At 47.2% G+C, this 22031-nt stretch overlaps 3 protein-coding genes, 1 long non-coding RNA gene and 1 other non-coding gene across 9 annotated transcripts in view; 4 read left to right on the top strand and 1 right to left on the bottom strand.

Moving 5' to 3' along the window:
* The first annotated feature begins 3088 nt into the window (after positions 1-3088).
* On the top strand, positions 3089-8783 carry orai2 (ORAI calcium release-activated calcium modulator 2). 2 transcript variants are annotated; one of them, XM_088907149.1, is made up of 4 exons: positions 3089-3371; positions 4227-4421; positions 4745-4988; positions 5848-8783. In XM_088907149.1, exons 3-4 carry the CDS (start codon positions 4761-4763, stop codon positions 6388-6390), a joined length of 771 nt encoding a protein of 256 aa, XP_088763275.1. In that variant the 5' UTR covers positions 3089-3371; positions 4227-4421; positions 4745-4760; the 3' UTR covers positions 6391-8783. The 2 variants fall into 2 exon arrangements, with proteins under 2 accessions (XP_088763275.1, XP_088763274.1); XM_088907148.1 differs by lacking the exon at positions 4227-4421.
* Positions 8784-10416: 1633 nt separating this feature from the next.
* On the top strand, positions 10417-12571 carry LOC148814112 (uncharacterized). Its single transcript, XR_016086140.1, has 3 exons — positions 10417-10517; positions 11183-11299; positions 11518-12571. It is a non-coding gene; the product is annotated as an uncharacterized LOC148814112 (long non-coding RNA).
* LOC148814113 (Z30 small nucleolar RNA) lies at positions 10731-10823 on the top strand. The gene has a single exon (XR_016086158.1). It is a non-coding gene; the product is annotated as a Z30 small nucleolar RNA (small nucleolar RNA).
* A 544-nt stretch (positions 12572-13115) lies between the features above and the next one.
* pex12 (peroxisomal biogenesis factor 12) lies at positions 13116-16590 on the bottom strand. The gene is made up of 3 exons (XM_088906925.1): positions 16175-16590; positions 14761-15302; positions 13116-13881 (listed from the first exon to the last, which is right to left on the bottom strand). Exons 1-3 carry the CDS (start codon positions 16301-16303, stop codon positions 13494-13496), a joined length of 1059 nt encoding a protein of 352 aa, XP_088763051.1. The 5' UTR covers positions 16304-16590; the 3' UTR covers positions 13116-13493.
* A 62-nt stretch (positions 16591-16652) lies between these two features.
* Positions 16653-22031, top strand: part of ap2b1 (adaptor related protein complex 2 subunit beta 1) — a 40303-nt gene continuing 34924 nt past the window's right edge. For all 4 annotated transcript variants that reach the window (XM_088906623.1, XM_088906624.1, XM_088906622.1 and 1 more), the window contains exons 1-4: positions 16653-16796; positions 18014-18071; positions 19766-19871; positions 21771-21906. In XM_088906623.1, the coding sequence (XP_088762749.1) occupies positions 18035-18071; positions 19766-19871; positions 21771-21906 (279 nt within the window). In that variant the 5' untranslated portion in view covers positions 16653-16796; positions 18014-18034. The remainder of the gene's footprint in view (positions 16797-18013; positions 18072-19765; positions 19872-21770; positions 21907-22031) is intronic.

The following is a 22031-nucleotide window of genomic DNA, read 5'->3' as shown; positions in this document are numbered from 1 at the left end:
TGGAACCAGAGTTGGTCTCACTGGTTTACAATGTTATCCCGATTGCTACTTATTCCCAGTAAGCGACATCCTGCTTTTGTGGTTGTTTTAACAGGCTCTGGCTTTCACAACCTTGAATTGGAAGCAGTGGTTAGAAAATGGATGGAAGGCGCTCTTGTTTGAATTGAAATACATGGTCAGTCTTTGTGAAGGTGTCTGTATTAGAGGCTTCCTGTTGAAATGGTTTAACATCTGGGAACAAGCTCCCTTGCTTGTTATCCAATAGCTCGCCGGGTATGAAAGTTTCCTCTGCGAGTTTCACATGGCGGCATGTGTTGTTGTTGTTAGGGTTTTCAGTTTGCTTGAGCTTTTAGCATCTGTAATTCCAAGGCCAGAGCTAAAATAGTGTCTCCTTTATTTGTGTGATTTAATGGCACATACTGTAAAGAGTGCAGTTTTACAGAGGCTTTCAAGAAATTCTAGTGAAACACGACTAAAAGTTTTAGGGGATTGTATGCTTTGTCAAACAAAACTAATGATGTTTTCACCTCTTTGGTTCTATATCCTTCTCCATCAGTAATTTCATAGGACCCCTCGTGATCAGGACTCACATGTAAACATGAGTATATCGGAAGTGGTCGTAATTAATTCCGCCTTGTTGCTCATTTTTAACCGTAAGGCACCCAAATGGGGCTCTTCACTTCCGTAATTGCCTGCCTTTGGTATTTAATTCTTAATTCTGAGCTTTTCCATTTGTCTGAGTTGTGGCTGAAAGGAAGACTAGAGCTAGTATTCTTCATCATAACAGGAAGTTCATCACAAAATGTGCTGGCAAATGTAATGTCTCTGCAACCAACATTAGTAACGCAAAAACAATCTAAAAACATAATGAGCAGTGTTGTGGTTAGGGGTAGGAGAGGTCATACCACTACCCACAAGTTGGTCTAATTGCGCCCTCTGCTGGCCAGCTTGTGAGCAAGGTTGTTGTCTGTCATTCATTGGTTTTTCTTGGCTTATTAATATGGAAGATTAATGAAGATTAATTATTGAACCACCCTGATTTGTGCAGGTGGGTTGTAGGAGATTCTGGGTCCTGTACTGCACAATCTGATCATGGTGAGCTCTCCAATGTTCCTATTTCACAATCTACCTCGTAAATCCGCTTGTAAAAAGCTAACTTACAAGGCAGAATCTAAAACAGCTATGATGCAATTAGAAAAATTGGTCATTTTTAAAAGTGTGCTTCACAGAAAATTATATTTCTAGTGTAATACAATATTTTGCTCCAAACAGAAATCTACCCTTTTTCTTGGATACACAATGTTATCTTGTTCATTAAATTCTTTGAAAATATAAGTTGTACTTTTTCAGTCTTTTTCTGTGGACCTTGAATATATTCATCTATACTGTCAGGTTCTAATATAATGTGACTCTACACAGTTTTGTTGGTTTTCTCACAAGGTCTAATCTGGAATTTAATACTGACTAATTTCATGATCTTTACAAAGGACTAAGGCCTTAATCCATTTAAACATTATTGGCCTTTAAACAGTAATCAATGTACTCAATGGTTTAGTAACAGTACTCGAACTTGATGACTAGATCTGAGACTGTAACATGTTTTAATGAGCATGCTAATAAGAGGTAAGTCCCACTGCCCTGCTGAAACTTGGATAGAGGTGTTGGCTGTAATTAATTTGGAAGGTTCACAAAATTAGTTCTGTAGAGCAGGGGTCTGAGTCCTGGTCCCAGCAGTCCACACAGCTCCTGAGTTTCATTCCAGCTGACCTTAATTGCCTAAATGAAGCCTTAATTGAACTTATAAATTGCTGGAGCTTGACTGCTTGTTGTTTTCTAACCTTTTCATCCAATAGAGGGTTGCAGGGAAGCTGGAGTACACCCTGGACAGGACACCAGTCCATCACAAGGCACACACAAATGCAGACACACTCATACCAGCGCCAGTTTTCCTAGAAGCCAATTAAATTACCAGTATGCCAGTATTGTGTAATTACCCTACCAGTATTGTGGGAGGAAACCCATGTGAATGTTATGGAACATAAAACTCCACACAGATGGCACTCTAGGAATTCAACCTAGGGTCTTGGCGCTGTGAGGAAGACCAGACTAACCGCGGCACCACTGTGCTATTCCAGTATTTTATTTATGAAATCCGAAATTGAAATACACCCACCCTGAAACCAATCCTTTCAAATCCTCTTAAGGGTTCAATTGTGGAATTAAGAGCTTGGCAGAGCCCAGCCGGTGAGACCTGTAGTTTGCTTGTGAACGCAAGTCTCTGGCCGACCCCGTTTCCTTCTCCAGCCTCTTTTCCCAATGGTTAGCGCGATGCAAGCTTTACAGTGCACCTCACCTTCCTGCTTCCCCTGTTCCACTTCTAAGAGCTGCCCAGCGGGCCTCGGTTTCCATGCAGAGCTCATTCGCACTCTTCACGCTAACGGGCAACTCGAGAAAGATGACACACCAGGGCTTTGTTGAGCTCCGGCGCGTCCTGTCTCTCGAGAACGTATTCTCAGTGACTGTTAGGAGCAGTATTATGGGGTTTCTGACTGAATAAAACAAAAGCATTGCCCAGGGAGAGAGATTTCTGGTTGTGAAATGGGCGGCTGGTATGTTGTTGGGTGTCTGGGAAACCCACTGGGGCTATCCTCGAGTTATTGGTAAGGTTCTTGCCTGAGGTGGATATAACAATGTTTGCTCAATATATAAATACACGTGATCACCACAGCCTAGTGCAGAGACTTCAAATACCACTCGATCTATATGCAGTACGTACTATACTGTTTAGATATTATGTGGAAGTGCATTTACAACTAAGAATGGGAGGCAGTACTTTACCCAAAGAGTGGTAAGAGGGGGAGTGTAGAACACGCTACCCGACCAGTTGTTGAAGCCACTATGCTAGCGTCTTTTGACAAACAGCTGGGTCCTGGGATCCATTAACTACTAACTACCAACCGCAATAAATGGGTCTAATGGCCTCATCTCATTTGTAACCTTTCTTATGTTGTTAAATAGCCTGACGTCAACGCTTTTGGAGAACCTGTCACTAGTGCTTTCGGAAGGGACGAGCGACGGGTCCTGGGAAACAGCTGAGAACATCTGGCGCTTCTGCCGATGCGGTGACGGGCACACCGATCACGTGACGTGGATGCCGTTGCGGCATTGGCTGGTCATCCGGCGCACCCTCGTCATGTGATCGGGGCGCGTCAACGAAGAGCGATAACGGAACAGAGTATTGCTGCCGTGTTGACGAGGGAGAGAGCATCCCTTACGCTCAAAACATTAAAAAAATAAATAAATAAAGGGAGGGTTCCACCCAGTTTGTGGATGAAACTGCATCAAAGGAATGATACGCACAGATCAGTAAGGTAAGAACCGGAAAGCGGCCGGCTCGGCTCTGGAAACGCTTGACAGCAGCTTGACATCACGTAGTAAACATTTAGCTACAGGATGCGTTTACCGACACAAAGGAGAAGTTTGTGTCGCGTTTCCTGCAGCCTCTGCAGGCGAGTTGCGAAACGTTTCACGGTGACAGTGCTTCTGCGGGTTAGGATAGTGTCCGAGCTGTTGTTCGGGTGTATGAGGGTGGTTTATTTGGGTGCCCGACCGTGCTGTAGCTACTGACGTGGCGCCGGGAAGTTGCAGAGAAACGCGAATTTATCCTTGTCTCCTGAAACATGCGAAGAGAAGACGCAGATCTCTATGATACTTAGCTGCGACGGCTCATTATTGCGTTAGTCAAACCGAATTCCTGTTGGGTTTTTTTTTATATTTATGCTAATATTTCAGCGTGAAGTAATGCATTGAGGGCAATATTTTCTGAAACTGCGTAGAGGCGCGTGTTAACATGTTTACATCAAAAGTGTTGGGGAAAAAAACCGCACCGATAAATCCAAATGCATCTTACGTAATCCATTTTTCATTTAGTGCAGCAGGTGAATGTGTGGTAACATCGCACGAATTAGCCGTGCCTACAGCACGTTAGCAGTAAACTGACGTGACGCAGATGAGCGAGATGTTTCAGCTGCTCCGTGGAGACCGTGAAAGGCTCCAGAATGGATTGAGATATTTGTTCTCATTATCTTGAAAAGTCTGTCTAGCCAAGATCGTACCTCTAAGTTTAGTTAATGTTAACGCCTGGTGGGTAATGAGATTGCACACTACACAGGACACGCACTGGCAACGAAATATTAAAAAGAGTCCTTTTCCCTTCGCTTTTAAAGGGCGTGTTTGCTGTGGAGTTTTGCACCATGACTCCTAGGTCTGTGATCCTGGCGTTCCCATCCTGCTGTGGCGACCCGCAGGACACGGCTGGAATCTGAGCTGGGCTTACCCCCTGGTGTGGCATCTGCGCGCTGATGTTTTCTTGAGGGCCAGTTTTCAGGGGTCTGGAGAAGGCGTCTGCTGCTGTTCCCGGGGTGAGTTCTGCAGCCGGTGCACTGGAAGCTGGGAAGCAGAAAGAGTTACTGGGGGGGGGTGGGAGGGGAGCGATCTGGCCCACAGAAATCCGTTTCGAACGCGTACCCGCTGGCGCCATGTTCGGCCCGGGCGCCGTGATTGCCTTCTCACCCGCCGCAGGTCTGTGCCTTTGGCGCCGCTCCTCCGCTGTGGGGCGCCACGGCGCACACGGCCATGCGGCGCCCCTCCTGCCACGCTTCCTGCCCTCGTGTCCTCGGCTGCCTGCGCCAGCGAGGGGCGTGTGGGGGTTCCCTGAAACACGGCCCCCTCTCTCTCTCTCCAGTGTCTGCGGCGCTGCCATGAGCAGCGAGCTCAACGTGCCGATGGGCTCCCCGGCGCCCGGAGCCTCGGAGCGCCCGCAGGACGGGGGGATGGACTACCGGGACTGGGTGCGGCGCAGCTACCTGGAGCTGGTGACCTCCAACCACCATTCGGTGCAGGCCCTGTCCTGGAGGAAGCTTTACCTGAGCCGCGCCAAGCTCAAGGCCTCGTCGCGCACCTCCGCCCTGCTGTCGGGCTTCGCCATGGTGAGCTGCCCGTGCTGGGAGTTCTGAACGCCCCCCCCTCTTTGCCTGGACACATGCCTCCTGTTGTTCTGAGAAAAATGAAGGTTTTAGTTCTGTTTCCCTGAGGTGACAGTGTCCACGTTGATCAGGCTGTGTACCCTTGTGGCTGCAGTCGGTCTGATTGTCAGCTGTAGCTCAGCTGGATCTGTTAGTCTAGCAGCTGTGCAACTGTGAGTGAGGACGGGCCTGAGGAAACATTCCCGCCCAGCATCTCGAAGGTGAGTGTGGCGGGTTTGTAAGGTGTACGCAGGGAAAAGAGAGACTCCATATGGAAGCTGCTTTGGGGATTTTGAGAGCCTGAGTCCTAATTCAGGCAGCGCTGTGGTGCAGTGATTAACATTGCAGCCCAGCAGCGCTGGGGCCTGGTGTCAGTTCCAGACCTGGGGAGCAGACTGTGTGGAGTTTGTATGGGGGTAATATTTCCTCCTTATATCCTGTGATTAAGAAATAAAAATATCCCAATATGGTTCAGCACGGTGGTGCAGGGGTTAGCATTGCTGCCTCGCAGCACTGGGGCTGTAGGTACTATCTGTGTGGGGTTTTTTTGTCCTCCTGTGTACGCATGGGTTTCCTCCAGGCACTCTGGTTTCCTCCCACAGTACATGCTGTTTCCTATTTATGCTGGTAGGCTAATTTGCTTCTGGGAAAGATGACCCTGATTTGAGTGTGCATGTCTGTGCTTGTCTGCCCTGCAATGGACTGGTGTCCCATCCAGGGAGTACCCTGCCTTGTGCCCGTCGCTTGCTGGGATAGGTTCCAGCTCCCCCACGCCCCTGAACTGGATAAAGTGGTTGGAATCTTGAACTGGTTGTTTTTTTAGGTGGCAATGGTGGAGGTGCAGCTGGAGATGGAGTACAACTACCCGCGGTTCCTGCTCATCGCTTTCAGCGTGTGCACCACCGTGCTGGTGGCCGTGCACCTCTTCGCCCTCCTCATCAGCACCTGCATCCTGCCCAACGTGGAGGCCGTGAGCAACATCCACAACCTCAACTCGGTCAGCGAGTCGCCCCATGAGAGGATGCACCGCTACATCGAGCTGGCCTGGGGCTTCTCCACGGCCCTGGGCATCCTGCTGTTCCTGGCGGAGGTGGTGCTGCTGTGCTGGATCAAGTTCCTGCCCGTGGACTCGGGCACCTCGCCCGGCAGGAGCAACGCCACCGTGCCCGGACACAGCGGCTGGCAGGCGGCCCTGGCCTCCACCATCATCATGGTGCCGGTGGGGCTGATCTTCGTGGTCTTCACCATCCACTTCTACCGCTCGCTGGTGCGCCACAAGACAGAGCGCCACCACCAGGAGATCGAGGAGCTGCACAAGATCAAGGTGCAGCTGGACGGCCACGAGCGCGGCCTGCAGGCTGTGTGAGAGACCCAACTGCAGGGCAAGCAGTCCGCCAGGGGCCCCCGCCCCCCAGACATCCTCTGTGCAGCAGTCGCACAGCTGGGGAGGTGGGGAAGAGTCCCTTGATCTCTGTGTGCTGTCAGAATGTTTTCCACGCTTCAGCTAAGTCAACCAGGAGGGTGTCGAGGTGTGCAGGTAGTCTCACCCTGCCTACTTTAAGGATTCTCTCAAAAACAAAATGTCTGTAAGCAGCTTTAAGGGCTATTTAAAAAAAAAAGATTGAAGTTGGAGGTGCGCCTTTTAAAAATAATTTAGTTTCTGTATTTAAAGCTCTGTCCTTAACTGCCCTAGAGCAAAAAGGCACAATAGTTAAAGTACAGATTCTGGGAAAAACTATCGAAAATGATGTTGCAAACTCAACCACTCACTCTTAGTTTTTGTTCAGCACTTCCCTTTTGGTGCACAAACATAAAAAGTAATTCTGGAGGCCCAGTTATTGTAAAAGCATAGCCGACTTCACTTTTTAATAGGATTGGTTTTATTTAGCAATTGACCTGGGCCTCAAATGTCCAAGAACCAGGAAATGAAAGTGTAAAACAGTTCTTAACCGCACTGGAACACGTTATATCTGCCTCAATCTGTAGTGCACACTGAGAGCATTTCCTGTTTGTGGGGTTAAGCCTCTTCTCTGTTGTTGTTGGTGCTTAACTGATTTGCCAAATCAACCATTTCAGCAGAAACAACTGAAAAAAAAGCTGCCAATCTTTTTTCTCCTGGAGTGAGTTTTGCCTTTTGCAGTGTGGGGGCATTTCACCATTTTCCATCCATCCGAAAGATGTAAAATGTGGAAAATGAGAATGCATAGGCTAGGATACGAACAGGTATGACAGGAAAATGAAGATGAATGATGTGGTGGGGGGGAAAGAGCCAATGAAACTGTGACTTTTAATAACAGTACATTTGTGTGATCTCTTCTGCTTCTTTATAGACAGAGATGGTGCATTTGTGTAATTCAAATAAATCTGCAATCTGCTGTGTCTTAAATTACTGCAACACATGGAGAGGATTTTCCTTAGGGCTCTCTTATTTTCCGCAGATAGACTTATCTGTTTACTTCCCTTTAAAACGCCCTTTAAGCTGTCATTTTGCAATCTGCATGCTTGGTGTCACCTGTGACTTGGCAATTCGACTCTTGATGTAAACATTAAACATGTCTGTGGTGACTCCATTGTTTTCAGACAATCCCATTAAACGGAGGAAATGGATTTTAAAGAATAGAGGCTGTGGGGAAAAGCAAACAATCTTGTGCAAAGTGTGACGTGTAAAAACACAGCTGCCTCACTAAGAGGTGAATCAGTGTGTTAAGGGCTGTGCATTAAACCGAATAACAGCTCCCCTGTGCATTTCAATGAAGAAATCTGGGCTCCAAGTTTGTAAAGAGCCAATCGGTTAGCAGAGAAACTGGAATTGGAGTGTTCTGTGTACAGGTATATTGCAGCTGTATTTTTCTGACTGGGCCAATTCAGTGCTGTCCAAGCGTTTGCTTGTATACCTATGTTTAAACTTGTTTACATTGTGTTTGGAGACTACTGAGCTGCGAAACATATCTGTTTCTTATAAAAAGATACGCAAGTTGGAAAAACGACTGTCAACGCAGTTTATATTCTTAGTAGATCATTTTGCAATGAAAGCATTTTCTTTTTCCAAAATTGGGAAAGGAGGACATATTTGTGTGAGCCATAGCCTTATCAAGCTGGGATTTCCAGTGCCTGTTGTTAACGGTACTGAGGGAGACTCTGGAGGACTGTCTATTCCAACAGGCCTGGGGGGAGCTGGAGATCTCCTGCCAACATTTGAAAGATATTTTTGTGCGTGCTTCCAGCTCTCTTGTGATGTTTATATTCCATATTGACAAAATAAACAAGAATTAAGACATTCCAGTAGACTTTTAACAAAATGCTGTTTCTTGGCCACCTGGACGTGTGGTTGAGTTAGATTGGTGCAGTTCAGAGACGCACACAGGCTGAATCTCGGACTGCCTCCTGCTGGTATTGTTAACTCACTCTGTGCCACAGGGCTGTGGAGCAAACCAAGATATGTTTTCTTTGACCTAAGACAAGAGATTATTTATGCATTGACTGGTCTCCATGGTTTCCGTGTTCTCGCCAACCAGCTGCCTTGTGGAAAATCCATCTGCGAAACCGACTGATCCCATCGGAACCAACCTTTCTGTGTGAGGAAAGTGTGTTGCTTGAGCTGGCCTTTGTGGCCGACGACAACTGTGGAACCCTTGTTGGATTTCTCCACTTATTTTCCTAACCCCTGACATAGAAAAGCCAGCTGTGTTTTCTTTGGTATGTGTTGGTCCGGCGATTTTAATCTGTAAAACTGTTCAAATAAAAAAAAAGGAATTTTAATTGTCTCCTTTTGATGATGTTGTGTTCAGGCATAATTAGTGAACAGTTTCAGAAAATGGAGAATGCCAGTACAACACCTCATTATTTATATTGCTACATTTGAATAAAATATCTTATTATGAACGTCTTTTAAATAAAACCTTATTATTACTCCGTGTTCACAGTGATAATTTGATGCAGGGCGGAATTTTCCCCTAATTTCAAATGTTAATTTTGTCAAGGCTTGTTTACTGATCAACTTTTAATATAAAACCTTGATCTGAAATGACGCTTTCTTACAAATCAGTGTCATAGTCCCGCCTGATCGCTGCAGGAACAGTGAGCAGCTGATCAGCATTACACTTTCACAGAGCCATGGGCCTTCGGCGCTGATTGTAATCTCGGCCATGACGAGATGTTGAATTTATAACTTCTGTTCGTGCAGTTTAGACGCTGTTTTAAAATCCCACCCTGTCTCAAAGTGAATATGCTCTCTGTATGCATTATTGTTACAGTACTGAAACAGCTGCACGCGTTGTTAGGGCCGGTCACGTGTTTGGCGTGTAGTCTTTATAACTGTGCGGGGGGGGTGAGCGCTCAGTGTTACCCGCACCGAGGGACACGGTGGAGGTAGGTGCGTCTTTTCCCCCATGTGGCTAGCCGATTTTATTTATGGTGTGTAGAAAAAGCTCTCTTTACGTGTTTTACTTAGCGAATTCTTCTTGGGGAAAATGATCTTGATAACGAATCTATGAGCCGTGAGTAAAGAAGCTTGTAAATGTTGATACTTTTCGGTTTAACTCGTGTTTTTGCTGTTTTGATACCAGCACGGCCTCTGTTCCATTAAACTAGCTTGTGCCCGAGTCTGAGTAACTTCCAGATGGTCAGTAAAAGTTCAGTTTCAGTATTGTCCGTCATTTGCAAAAATGATTCTACTCTTGAGCATCATCTGGAGGGATTTATTTATATACACGCACACATACACACCAGTAGTGGTTATCTGTGATGTGTACTGCGTGTGAGCTAGGCTGTGTTCAATTAGTAAAGCGCTAGAACACGTGTCGTACACCGAGAAGGGAACTTCGATGGCTAATTTCCTTTCTTCAACGGTCCAACAACCTTCATTAGTCGACAGCAAAGTTTTAAATCGCACAGCGCTGCTTAATGTCGTCGTAGCTATGGCTGCAGTCCGCAAGCCGCATGTGCTGTTCTTGAGAGATGAAAGCGTTCTGTCTCCTAGTGGCTTCAATAAGCGCCCCTGCTTCCTAGATAAACCCTCCGCGATACAGAACAGCCCTAATTTCTTCCACACCTGATGGTCGCCAGAGGCGTTTCTCGGGTGAGATGTCGATAAAGCAAAATTGCAGGTTAGGCGGTCCTGCTTTGAGTATCGCGAGGTAACAGTCCGAAAACCGTGATTGGCTATAGGCGGCAGTTCTCCTTGTTAATGCGGATTTTTAAAATCGTTTTGACCAGGACCACATTCCTGGCCTGTGGGATGTTCAGAGGGAGCGGGTGGCTTTTGTCAGGTAAGCACTGTTTGCACAGGATGAGACCTTAATTTGCTGTCACTTATGGAGAGAAATTTGAGACCAGCAATCCCTGGTCTGTGATGGGCAGTTCTGGTCCAGTTTTAATTCCAGCTCTTCTCTTGAGGCCCCACATCGGGTCCTTGCTTGTCTACTGCAGCCACGTTCGCCGCTCCACTGACGTCTTGAAAGAGCCCTAGAAGTCGTGCAGAAGCCTGCAGTCTAGGTAAGATAAATCTGCCTCCTGAAGTGCAGAGTGTGCAGTGTGCTGCGGCAGACCAGCGTGTCCTATCAGGATCCGCCGGGCCTGCACTGAGTTTGGGACGAGCTCCAGTTGCTGTGAGCAGCTCTCGGATGGTGTGTGCGTGTAACGTGGTCAGGGTTGGGCTCCCCTGAGCCGAAGGGAGATGAAGCTGTAGGCGCAGTACTCCGCGAGAGACGGCTGTGATGATAGGAGAGTTCTGACCTGGTACTGTGGCTCCGTGTTTGCAGTGACCGGGGTGTGATTGTGCCTAATCTTCTCTCTGAGCTGCTGGCTTGTGGGCTGTGGGGAGGGGGACATAGTGAAATGAGACTGTGCATCTGTGTCTCCAGAACCAGTCTAACCTCGGACACAGACACGCATGAATACTGCTGACTCAATCTCGATGATCCTGGGTGTTGTCAGGCCACCTGGTGAAAAGACATCTACCAGTACAGGAACATGAGCATAGAAGAGGGATGAATAGCTCTTGAAAGGGGGCCTACAATGCACAAGTGTCACTAAACTTGTAAAAAACAGCAGATTTTAATTCTCCAAACATTTGTTGAGAGTAGTATGGTAATAAGACTTTGATATTACTGCTTAGACTCTGGCTGTACTTAATGGCTGCCTTGTCCATTTTTCAACAGGTGGTAAATGCCCACAAGAAAAGGATGTTATTCGGCTTGATTCTTACCAGTGCTGTAGATGTCAGCTCTGCACCTGGAGTGTACAACTTGACGCATCCCTGTGGCTGCCGGCAGCAGGTACTCAAACTGGTAGCTGCTTGAGAGTGTGGTTATAGGCGAATCATGGAGAGGTGTTGCTCTGATCTCTAATTTGGCTGAGGTTGCCCATTGTTTTGGTAAAATGGTGCATGACTATTTGAAATGTCTATAGGCCCCGGATCTTCTAGTTTGACTGAAGAACATCCAGCCTCTTAAATGAGGGTTGCTAATTGCATGCAATTTTGTGAATTTTGCAGTGATCTGGCAGGACTGAGGTTTTCCAGAGCTTCCTGGGAGCGTGATCTGAAGTGGCCATGTCTTCAGGAAAATCAAACAATTCTCAATCTCAGTCCCTCCTTTGTAATGAGGAACACTTGACCTGGAAAGGGGCTGGATCTTTGGACATTCATAAGTGTTCAACCTTGATGACCAATGAACTGCACAAACGCTGCACATGAGCGCTGGTTAAAGGCTGGAACAGTGGTCAAATGCCAAGTTCAAAAGGGTAGAACTACAACTTCTGTAAAATGTGTACAACCTCATTGGGACATCTTAGAAGTGTTACTAAGAACATGGACCAATGTCTTTGCATATGTCTGATCATTGTTAATAGCTTAGCTGTTTTTTTTTTAAAGAATCCTTTGCAGTTTACGAACCTGAATTGCTTCTCGGCCTTTGAGCTAAGATCAAGTGTTTAAACCAATCATAAATAGCTACTGTAGGGACCACATATTAAATGGATTTTTGGAATAACAAATAGATGGTTGTAGTGTGGGGGAGTTTGCTCAGTCTTCTCCAGGTAGTAGTGCAGAACTTGAGATGAGGTTTCAACATGATGCATATAACTAGGCTTCAACTAAAGCACGATGTCTCTGCCAATCCCCAATGACAAACTGAACGAGCAACAGTGAGTGGATGGATGTTTCTCTTGCTAATGGAAAGCCAGATAATCTTGTGGCTAGGGGTCGGTTTGTTTTTACTTAATGAGGAGCGTTTTTTTTCTTAAAAACAGCCAAGTTCAGAAAAATGATCAGTTGTATGTGGTTCTTATGGAGGAGTTTAGTAACCTTATAGGTACTGTTCTTGTAGTTTTTAAATTGATGGGGTGTTTTTTTTTAATGTCCATGTTTTCTTGATGTCGGAGAACAGGTGGGATTCTGCCTGGTGAAAAGAAACTTCCTCTGTATCTGACTAAACAACATGGTAAATTGGCAGCTTCTGTATGCTTCATGTCCTTTTCTAACCATTACCTTGTGTAAAAAAAAAAAAGAAAAAAGTTACTGTTATAAAGATCTTAAGTGAGAAGAATAACATGAATGTATTTGTCAGCTCAACTCTGCCCTCCCCCAGGAATAGTTCAGATGTGCATGTTCTGCTTCATAGCTTAATTGGGGTGGGGGGGGAAACTGTAACATAACTATATTTGCCCCTTGTTTGTTCATTCAAAGGAGTGCTGTCCCATAGTATGGGGGGGGGGGGGAAATCCCCCATGTCTATTTGAACCCTTATCCCACCACTGTGGGCCTTGAATTGCTGGAAGCTGTGTGTTTAGAGCTGTCCTTGCTTTGGGTGAAAGGGTAGGGTGGGTCTTGGCAGTGGGGTTGATTCTACAACACAGCCTAGTGGGAAAGGGGGTGGAAGTACAAAACTAGGGAAGTAATCCTTATTTGCACACAGTTTGCATAGGATGGCTTAAATACTCCCTCCCCTGCTCCTATTCACCTCGTCCCTTCACGGGGACACCCATGTAGCTCTCTGGTATGCCTCTATAAGGGGAACCAACAAGTGAAACACTTCCTGTTGACAATGAGCCCTTGACTCCCTTAATTGTAGAATACTCTCGATAAACTTCAAGTCATTATATTAACTATTTACTGCAGGTTGAAACTTTTTTACCAGCAATTATTTGGCAAAGATGTACATTGAAGTACCCACAGATTTGTACAGTGCTCCTCAGCTACACTGTAGGAACCATCACCTGGTGAGAGAGGAGAATGGATGTGCATAGCTTTCTTAGTGGTCTGGCACGTGCCTAGGTCCCCTGTGGCAATCTGCTGTCCTTTTATGACCAGTTTAAATTTACCAAAGTTACTGGGAAAAGTGCTTTCTTGTCGCGTTAGAATTTGTGCCTCAGAAACGGGCTGCCTGGCTCCATTTTCAGCGCCCGTCGATCTGGCCATCTGCCATGGTGCCATGTCCCTGGGAAGTATTTGACTGACGCTTCTCCACCGGTCTACCCTTCGGGGCAGTAGAGCTTGATCAGGTGCTGCAGTTCAGTAGGGTACCCAGTCAGTGGGCAGCGCTGGTGGGCCTTGACGTAGGCGTAAGCGCAGCGGTAGCAGAAGACGTAGCCGGAGGTAGCCAGCGCGGTGTCGTTGGTGCGGGCTTTGCGGCACAGTGGACACTCGCTCTTGCCCACAGGAAGTTCTGGCTGATCCAGGTGCAGAGGAGGGGGAGGGGTGGGCAGGGAGGTCAGAGCCTTGATGGTGCCCTGGTTCTCAGAGGAATACCACCAGTCCAGGAACTGCAGGAAGAAGACCCCGACGGACAGCCCGGTGGAGACGGACACAGCCACCCCTCCCACCGCGGTGCTCAGGAAATGGCGCAGCTTCTCCCCAGCACTAGGAAAGGAAAACAAAATTATTACCGCGGGGCCTCTGTTAGCAAATGGGAATGTGCGGCAATGCCAAGCTTCTCACTCTGTCTAAGCTTGTTTAAGTGCTGACCTGATCTGCAGGGAATTATTTTTTACCGAGCGGGACTGGCTATATCTTCCACCAACCCTTTCTTTTCTTACCGCTTCATCCAAGTCAGGGTGGCAGGAGAACCGGAGCCTAGCCCAGCAAGCAACAGCCATGAGGCAGAGTACACCCTGGAAGGGACGCCACTCCATTGTGGGACATGCACACACTCACACCAGGCCACTTTTCCCCCAGAGGCCAGTTAACCTACCAGTAAGTCTTTGGACCATCGGAGGAAACCCACATAGACTGCACCCCAGGTCTGGAATTGAACGCAGGGCCTCAGCACCGCAAGGCAGCAATGTTAAACTCTGCACCACACTGCCAGTCTGCTCATACTAACATTTCCACAGATGCGTCCAAACTGAACCGCTGAAGTGCGCAGGGATCATGCAGTGAAGACCTGGCCTGACACTTCTGCTCACTCTTGAAACGTTTACTGGGTATAAGTGAATAATTCCCTGCAGGCACATATTGGGTATTTTAGACAGGTTTGATTAAATTTTTTTGTACCCTTGCACTAAGCTTTCCAGGACACGAATGCCATATTAACTTTGGTGAAGCACTCATGGCACAATGCACAAAAGATGCACAGTTGTCCAGTTTTGTGCTGTCCGTCACACACGGCCGCTAGACTGAATCTGCACCGGTGCACAGCCGGCCCTCTCGGGGCCGGGGCAGTTCACGAGGAGAGGCAAAGCCAAGAGAGGACAGCAGGGCCCTGGGAGGACCTCTGCGAGACGTAGGATCGGTGCGCACCTGAGGGGGGAGGCGGAGGTGGACGCCGCTGTGGGCTTGAGGTCCAGGGCTCGGATGTCTTGGGCCGTGAGCCGGGCCAGCCGGACCCCGGCCAGCCGCAGCAGCGGGGAGTGGTGCCGCGTGCGGCCGAAGATGTAGAGCAGCTGCTGGCAGAAGACCCAGCCCTCCCACGCCATGCTGCAGAAGGGCCAGGCAGCCAGGAAGGCCCTGCAGAGCCGGCCGCAGGCCGAGCGGGGCACACGGATGGAGAAGTCGTCCTCCTCCCTCAGCCGGCCCAGGAGCATCTCCAGCTTGGCCTGCAGGTATGGCAGCAGCGCCAGCAGCAGCAGGGAGCGCCAGTGCTGCCTCCGGGGCAGGCCCAGGCTGGCCAGCCGCCCGCCGGCCCTGGGGGGCACGCGCTTCAGGCTGTAGAAGTTCTCGGAGAACGAGGCGCTGGTCCGGGACAGGAAGTGGTGCTGCAGCAGCAGGTCCAGGGCGGCGTAGATCTCGTCGAACCAGCGCCACAGGCAGCCATAGCGGGCCGGGCTGGACTCCGCCAGCACCTGGAGGAGGAATGAGACTCGGATCACTCGGTGCAGGGGCGCCCACCCCCTCTCGTCCCCAGTGGAAATCCAGAACTTCCACACAGGCAAGAGGGACAGTACAGCAGAACTCCACACATTCCCTATCCGCTGCGGCACTGTAAAAATAATGGGTGATTGTTGATTAATCCAGCCCATCATTTTCTCATCGCTTTATCCAAATCGGGGTCGCGGGGGAGCTGGAGCCTATCCCAGTAAGCAACAGGTGCAAGGCAGGGTACACCTTGGATGGGACACCAGTCCATCACAGGGCAGACACAGCCACTCACACTAGCGCCAGTTTTTCCCTACCCCTATCTGTTTGGACTGTGGGTGAAAGCCAGAGCCTCCGGAAGACACCCACATGAACACGGGGAGAACATGCAAACTCCACACAGACAGCACCCCAGGTCCTGAATTGAACCCAGAGCACCAGCGCTGTGAGGCGGTAATGCTGAGCACTGTGCCACCGTGCCTCCCCCTGGTTGATTAATTTCAAAGCCTATTAATCATGTTCAAGAATGCAGTCCTGCTTCTGTTCAGTTTATTTTTCCTGTCTTCATCTGAGGGGGATAGTAAAAACCCGTGTGTGATCATGGCCTCAAGATGGCGAGAAATGCTAGAGCCAAGTCTGTTTTGTAAGGTAAATGTCACAGAACCCTCTTAGGAAAACAAAAATTATTTCAGTTAAGTGGGTCCTTACATTTAGTCATTAACCTTTGCGTTTTTAATACATTTCAGCTTTATGAGCATTTTATTATTTCACGAACTCATATTTCACTTTTAGCGAATAGCAGAAGGCGCTGAAGCAACACCAGACGCTGTAGCAGGAAATTAATGAGCTGGTTCACCACCTTTACTGCGTGCTGCAAGGCTGGTCTGACCGACGCCATGAGCGAGTCCTGGGCGAGCACCTCGAAGATAGAGGGCCTGTCGTCCCGCTCCAGCGAGGCCGAGCTGAGGTGGGCTCCGCGCTCGGCCATTGCGCCGAGGTGCCCCTGATCTCTGCAAGCGGAGTGCTGAAATCCCAGATGGGCACAACTAATATGAATTAAAAAAAAAACCGTCGATTGCCTGTCCTTGTGGTTTGTTGTTATTCTTGGTTAGGCGCAACAATGATCGCTGCGCATCCCCGGTAGTTAAAATAGTTCCCCTTCAAAACAAACTGGATTAGTAAGAGGCTTTCAGACAAATTAGCTCCCCTTTGCAGCTCGCAAATCTTCCCACCCTCGCTGAGCCTCCAGATGTTTTGCTGTCCGCCTCTTAAATCGTTCGGTCGGCTCCTTCCGGAATTCCTGCAGGCTCCTTCCGGCGTCTCTCCCCTCCTCCTCCGCTTCTCGTCTTGTTTTTCCGGGAGTGCGGTTTCTCTCCGTGTGTGTGTGTCTCTCTCTCTCGCCCTTGGTCCGTGATACCAGCATCTTGCTTCCTCCGTCACCTCTTCGCTCGGCACTTCTGTTCGCCATCACCCAGAGCCAGGTGAGCGTCGCCTCCCCGTCTCCTCGGTACCGGCGGGGAGGCCCAGTCCACCGCACCGTTTTTTCCCGGACAGGCAGATGCGGGAGCCGGGTCACACCCAAACCGGGCTGCGCAGTCCAGGGCTCTCCGGCATTTGCTGGAAAAGCGGACATGCAATAAGAAATGAGAAAATTAAATAAACATTTCTGGCGTCCTTCCTTGAGCTTGAATCCACATTTCCATACATGTAATTCACAGGCGTCAGTTGATAAGGTCAAGCCTAAATACAGCGCTCGACAAGGGAGCCCGATAGCGATTGCGTATTAGCGTGTTTGTAATTTAATTGACTATAAAATGTCGATTTTGAGTTTGAACTGTAATACTTTCTGAATAGGCTGGGCGTTTTTTTCCCCGTAAAGGCCTTACTGAGAATGTGCATTATTGCCACACCGCCTCCTCTGTTTAAATCCAGTGTCTTGTAGTTGTTTTAGGCATCCCTAACCAGACCCGTTAACGGGTTTTCTCCGACTGGTACAGCTGTTCTTGTCGGTTTAAGACTACAGCAGGTTATTTTGTATACTTCTAGACAGTAACCAGAACAGTTTGTACTCTCCTGAGTCTGAGGTCTTAATTGCAGAAGTATTTGTTGACAGTAGAATATTGAAGTGGTTCCTCTCAGGAATTTGTTGAAGGAATAAATATATTTTAACAGTTTCACATTTTCACATTAATATACCATTGTTAATATTTTAAATAGCAATGATTGTTACAGGTTTTAAATCCTTTAGATTAAGGATAATATTGTTTTTCTGGGCTGGCATTTTGTGAAAAAGACATCCTACATTGTGAAAAATTATATCCTTCAGTGAACTCGATGAAGTGGTTCACTCCATAGGTCAGTTCAATGCCAACAAAAATTCCAATGTCTGAGCTGTTTAAATGTACTGTATAGTGTTATGATTCAGGTATTTCCTTATGTGAGACTGGAAATGATGATTTTCCAGTATTTGTAACATTATCAATGTATTTTTACTTATGTCTGTCCCAGAGAAAACATAAGCTCTTCTAAATGTAGCATAGTAGTTCAGGTGGGAACCTGAAGAAGGCTCCACGGCCGAAACGTTGTGTTCTCTTTCTTCTTTTTTTCAGCATGGAATAAACCTATTACTCGTTCCAATGTAGCATAGCGGTGTTTCTATGGAAAGTAACGTTCTGTGTTCCGTTTTTCCTTTTCGCAGCTGTTCTGAAGAACTGCAGTCATGACGGATTCGAAGTACTTCACCACAAACAAGAAAGGTGAGTATTCTCGGGGGAGTGTTTGAGTTTGATGGATGACACGAGATGGTCTAATATTTATTTTACTCTGTCTCAGATGGGAAATTTGCTTTGGCAGGTAAAAGACATGACACGTTTACAGAATATATTTAACACAACATGAACCCATTGACAAATAAGATACATGTACGATGAGAGAGAAAATATATATAAATAAAGTGAAATTCATAGTCAGTTGTCCAAATTGAGCAGGTTGATAGCTGTAGGAGAAAAGATGACTTAGTTCCATTGCTCTTGAATCCAGGCAGTCTAAATCAACACCCAGATGGAAGGAGCTCAGATTCACTGAGCAAGGGGTCATGACAGTTAGTGATTATATTGGCCTTCTGCACTACTTGTCTGACGTAGATGTCTGACAGCTGTAGCTGTTTTGGACTGACAGCTTTGCTGGCTGCCTTCACTGTCCTGCTCAGTGTGTTTTTGTTGCATGTATTCGGGTTACTAAACCAGGCTACTGTAGTGAACGTCAGGACAGATTCAGTGAAAGTTCTATAGGATAAAGTCACTGTTCTACTACAGACATTAAAAGAGTGGAATTGTTTAGGAAGAACAGTTGCTGTTGGATTTTCTTACATAGGGCATCTGTGTTTTCCTTGGTATATTTGTAAGTGTTCACGATATCAATCTTGGTCTGTTGGGTTTGCAGCTGGTGGGTGCTTTCTGAAATCGATGATCATGTCTTTGCTTTAAATATATATAATACTGATTGTTTTGCTATACAGTTGGGCTAATGTCAGGACTGGACTCTAGAAACAGACCAGAACATTTGAAAGAGAGTAGCTCACCAGGTGGACTGAACTAGATCACACAACAGGCCTGGGCAACCTTGGTCTCGGAGAGCCACAGTGCCACCGTTTTTATGGGCCCGCCTCAAATCATCTAGTCTCCCTCAAACACTTTGAGCACTTTCATTTTGACCCCTGACACAGCTGATTTGTAGTAGTTTAGTGATCATTTCTCTAATGAAGATACCAACTTCCCCGTAGCTATAAGGGATCGCATTTTGCCATTTCTGGCATAACGGGACCAAACCAGTTATAGTGATCAAAATGCCAGGTGCTTACAAACTGAACGTATAAGTATGACCTGTAAGACCTGTGAAACTGCAGCTCTCCGGGACCAGATTTGGCCTCCTCTGTGTTAAGAGCTCAGTGGTGATATGAGTGCATAGTGTGTTATTATTATAGTGTATGAATGTATTTATGTAGGTCTATGCACTTGTAGCTCCTTAGTCCTGGCGACATGTTAACATGTTAGAAGATTCTGCAGTGCCAGATCACGAGGTTGTTAGTGTAGAACTGAGGATTTTAATGTTTGTGGGGTTATTTTGTTTGTGTTTTAAGAATGGATTTCTATAGGTTTCAACACTAAAACGTCAGTGGGATCTCCTGTGAGTAATGGAGCAGTGAGCAAGACTCCGGTTAGCATTGCTGCCTCACTGTCTTCAGTTTCACATCTGGGGTGCTGTCTGTGTGGAGTTTGTATGTTCCCCCTGTGTTTGAACCCGTTGCTTTGCCAGGAGAGACCCTGGCTCCCCTGTGACCCCTGGCTGGAAGAAGTGGTTAGAAAATGGATGGATTAGTTACTCAGAAACGGCGCTGGAGCTGAGAGGGCAGTGTGTGCTGTGCTGACGCAGTGCTTTTCTCCCGTTTCAGGGGAAATCTTTGAGCTGAAGGCAGAGCTGAACAATGAGAAGAAGGAGAAGAGGAAAGAGGCAGTGAAGAAGGTCATTGCCGCCATGACTGTGGGCAAGGATGTCAGGTACAGTCATTTCCCTTGAGTCAGCTTCTCTTCAGGCTGGGAGATGAGGATACTGCATTGTTCTGTACATCTATCCGTTATCTGATCTGATCGGATCGGAAACATAGGACACAAGGCAGAACTACATCCCAGATGGGACGCCAGACCATCCTGGGGTGCGGACACAATTCTACCATTTCACTGTACCTGGTAGCCTGTGGTTAAAATAAGCTTATTGTACATGAAGGAGATGAAGAATCATCAAATCTGCTTTGTGAAGGTTGCTTTTTCCAATTCACCGCCACCCTGTGGATATTTGTTACCTACGTTTCAACTACATCCATGAATGACCCTGTTGGCTTTCAGTTTAATTTGCATGGTGTATCAGTAGTTTTGTGTTTGTCATTAGGTTTGAAAGATTACCTCGTCGGTTTTTCAGTCGCTGGGTGCAACATCACCTGCGTTGCAGGAGCGCTTAGCTTCAAAAATACTTTTTATCAGGTGGTATTCCCAGTGTTTGTTTCAGTTTTATTTTGTGTCATTGGCTTTCATGCAAAGTAATTAAAATAATGGAATAATTTTTCACTTAGTTCATCCTAAATGAAGAGTCTGGAAATGGCCAGAATCCACCTCTGAACATCTACAGGCTCAGAGTTAGAACCACGAACATTTGAACTGAGTCATTTTTCCCAAATAATGACACCAGGAAGAAAAAAAATAAATCTAGGATTTGGTCCTTCTCTTCCTTTTTTTTTCCAAATTTACCAGTGGGGCTCCTGCAGACATTGAAATCCAACTGCAATTTCAATTCCTGGCTTTGCTTCCTTGTGTTTTTGTTGTCAGGCTGCAGGTCAGTGGCATGGGCACTGCTCGGTCAGGGGTAGCCTGCCAGCTGCTGCAATGGAAAAATCTAAAGAGATATGAGAAAGGAACCACCTGCTGTACATTGTTCCTTCGAAGGCTTTTTGTTTGAAGAAACCATGGTATCTTAATCCTTTTCTGCCTCTCTTGGTTTTAAAAGCCTAAAGAGGACAGCGCGCAGGTTACTGCAGGGAAATCACAAACTTGGATACAGTGGACCACAATCAGACAAGCCAGTCTGGGTACAGTGACGTTGTGTTCTATCTGCTGGTGGAAAATGTTTTATTTATCTTGACAGAAAAAAGGTGACCACCACCTCTAATCTGTGGTAAAACACACTATCATATGATTTTATGAACGTGTGTGTTTTGTGTCGTCTGATCATCTCAGAAAAAGAGGGGTTGTAGTTCTCATACAATCATACGTGCATGTCATTTTCACTGTGTTCCAAGTCATGATAGTGTTGAATCATAAAATGCATTTGCGCTTCACTTGAGTACAGCAGTTAGTCAGCAGCGTTACCACCTGGTAGCCTGATGTCGTCAGGTCTCAGCAGGGCTGGGCCTGGTCAGGACTGGAGTGGGAGACCTCGGAGAAAAACCAGGCTGCTGCTGTCAATAGTGTTGGTGGACCAGTAGGTGGCGATCTTCCCTCTGGACAAGAATTACTACACTACGTCTGCAGTGTGGTGACTGGGAACACTGTGTTGTAGGAGGTGCCATACCCCAGATGAGGGGTCCCGAGTCATTGAGACTGAGATGGGATTTGAAATGCCATTCAGGGTGTTGGTGTTACAAAATATGGGTGAGACCCCCTCACCCCATCCTGGCTAATTCTGCCTTGGGCAATTTCACCCTGTTTTGGGGCTGATGGCTTGCATCGTAATGTCAGGTACAATGAATGGTGGAAGAAGTGAGTCCCTCCTATACATAAACTGCTTTGGATTCTTATGGGATGGAAAACGATGTATAGGTGTGAGGAGATGACTACTGCTGCTCTGTATTGGCACTGTGTGTCTGATGTAGCATGGTCCAGTCAGTGTCCCTGTGTTCCCCCCAGCTCCCTGTTCCCGGATGTCGTGAACTGCATGCAGACGGACAACCTGGAACTGAAGAAGCTGGTGTACCTGTACCTCATGAACTACGCCAAGAGCCAGCCGGACATGGCCATCATGGCGGTCAACAGCTTTGTGAAGGTGGGCCGGCTGCTGCCGATGTCATGGTGTGGGAGGGGCTGCTTCTCCTTCCTGCTTCTTTGTGCTGGCGTCTGCAGCTCCTGGTGGAAAACAAAAACAAAAGGCCGCTTAAACCCGGACATATA

Source organism: Atractosteus spatula, chromosome 27, assembly GCF_055471065.1.
Source record: "Atractosteus spatula isolate fAtrSpa1 chromosome 27, fAtrSpa1.hap1, whole genome shotgun sequence".
Lineage (NCBI taxonomy): Eukaryota > Metazoa > Chordata > Actinopteri > Semionotiformes > Lepisosteidae > Atractosteus > Atractosteus spatula.
This window is presented reverse-complemented; position numbering and strand designations above follow the sequence as displayed.

Coding starts and splice junctions, on each gene's coding strand:
- orai2 (XM_088907148.1), top strand. CDS start 3,331: ATGAAACTGCATCAAAGGAATGATACGCACAGATCAGTAAG. Junction 3,372..4,744: donor GATACGCACAGATCAGTAAG/GTAAGAACCGGA, acceptor CTCTCTCTCCAG/TGTCTGCGGCGCTGCCATGA. Junction 4,989..5,847: donor TGCTGTCGGGCTTCGCCATG/GTGAGCTGCCCG, acceptor TTGTTTTTTTAG/GTGGCAATGGTGGAGGTGCA.
- pex12 (XM_088906925.1), bottom strand. CDS start 16,303: ATGGCCGAGCGCGGAGCCCACCTCAGCTCGGCCTCGCTGGAGCGGGAC. Junction 15,303..16,174: donor CCTTGCAGCACGCAGTAAAG/GTGGTGAACCAG, acceptor TTCCTCCTCCAG/GTGCTGGCGGAGTCCAGCCC. Junction 13,882..14,760: donor ACCTCCGCCTCCCCCCTCAG/GTGCGCACCGAT, acceptor TTCCTTTCCTAG/TGCTGGGGAGAAGCTGCGCC.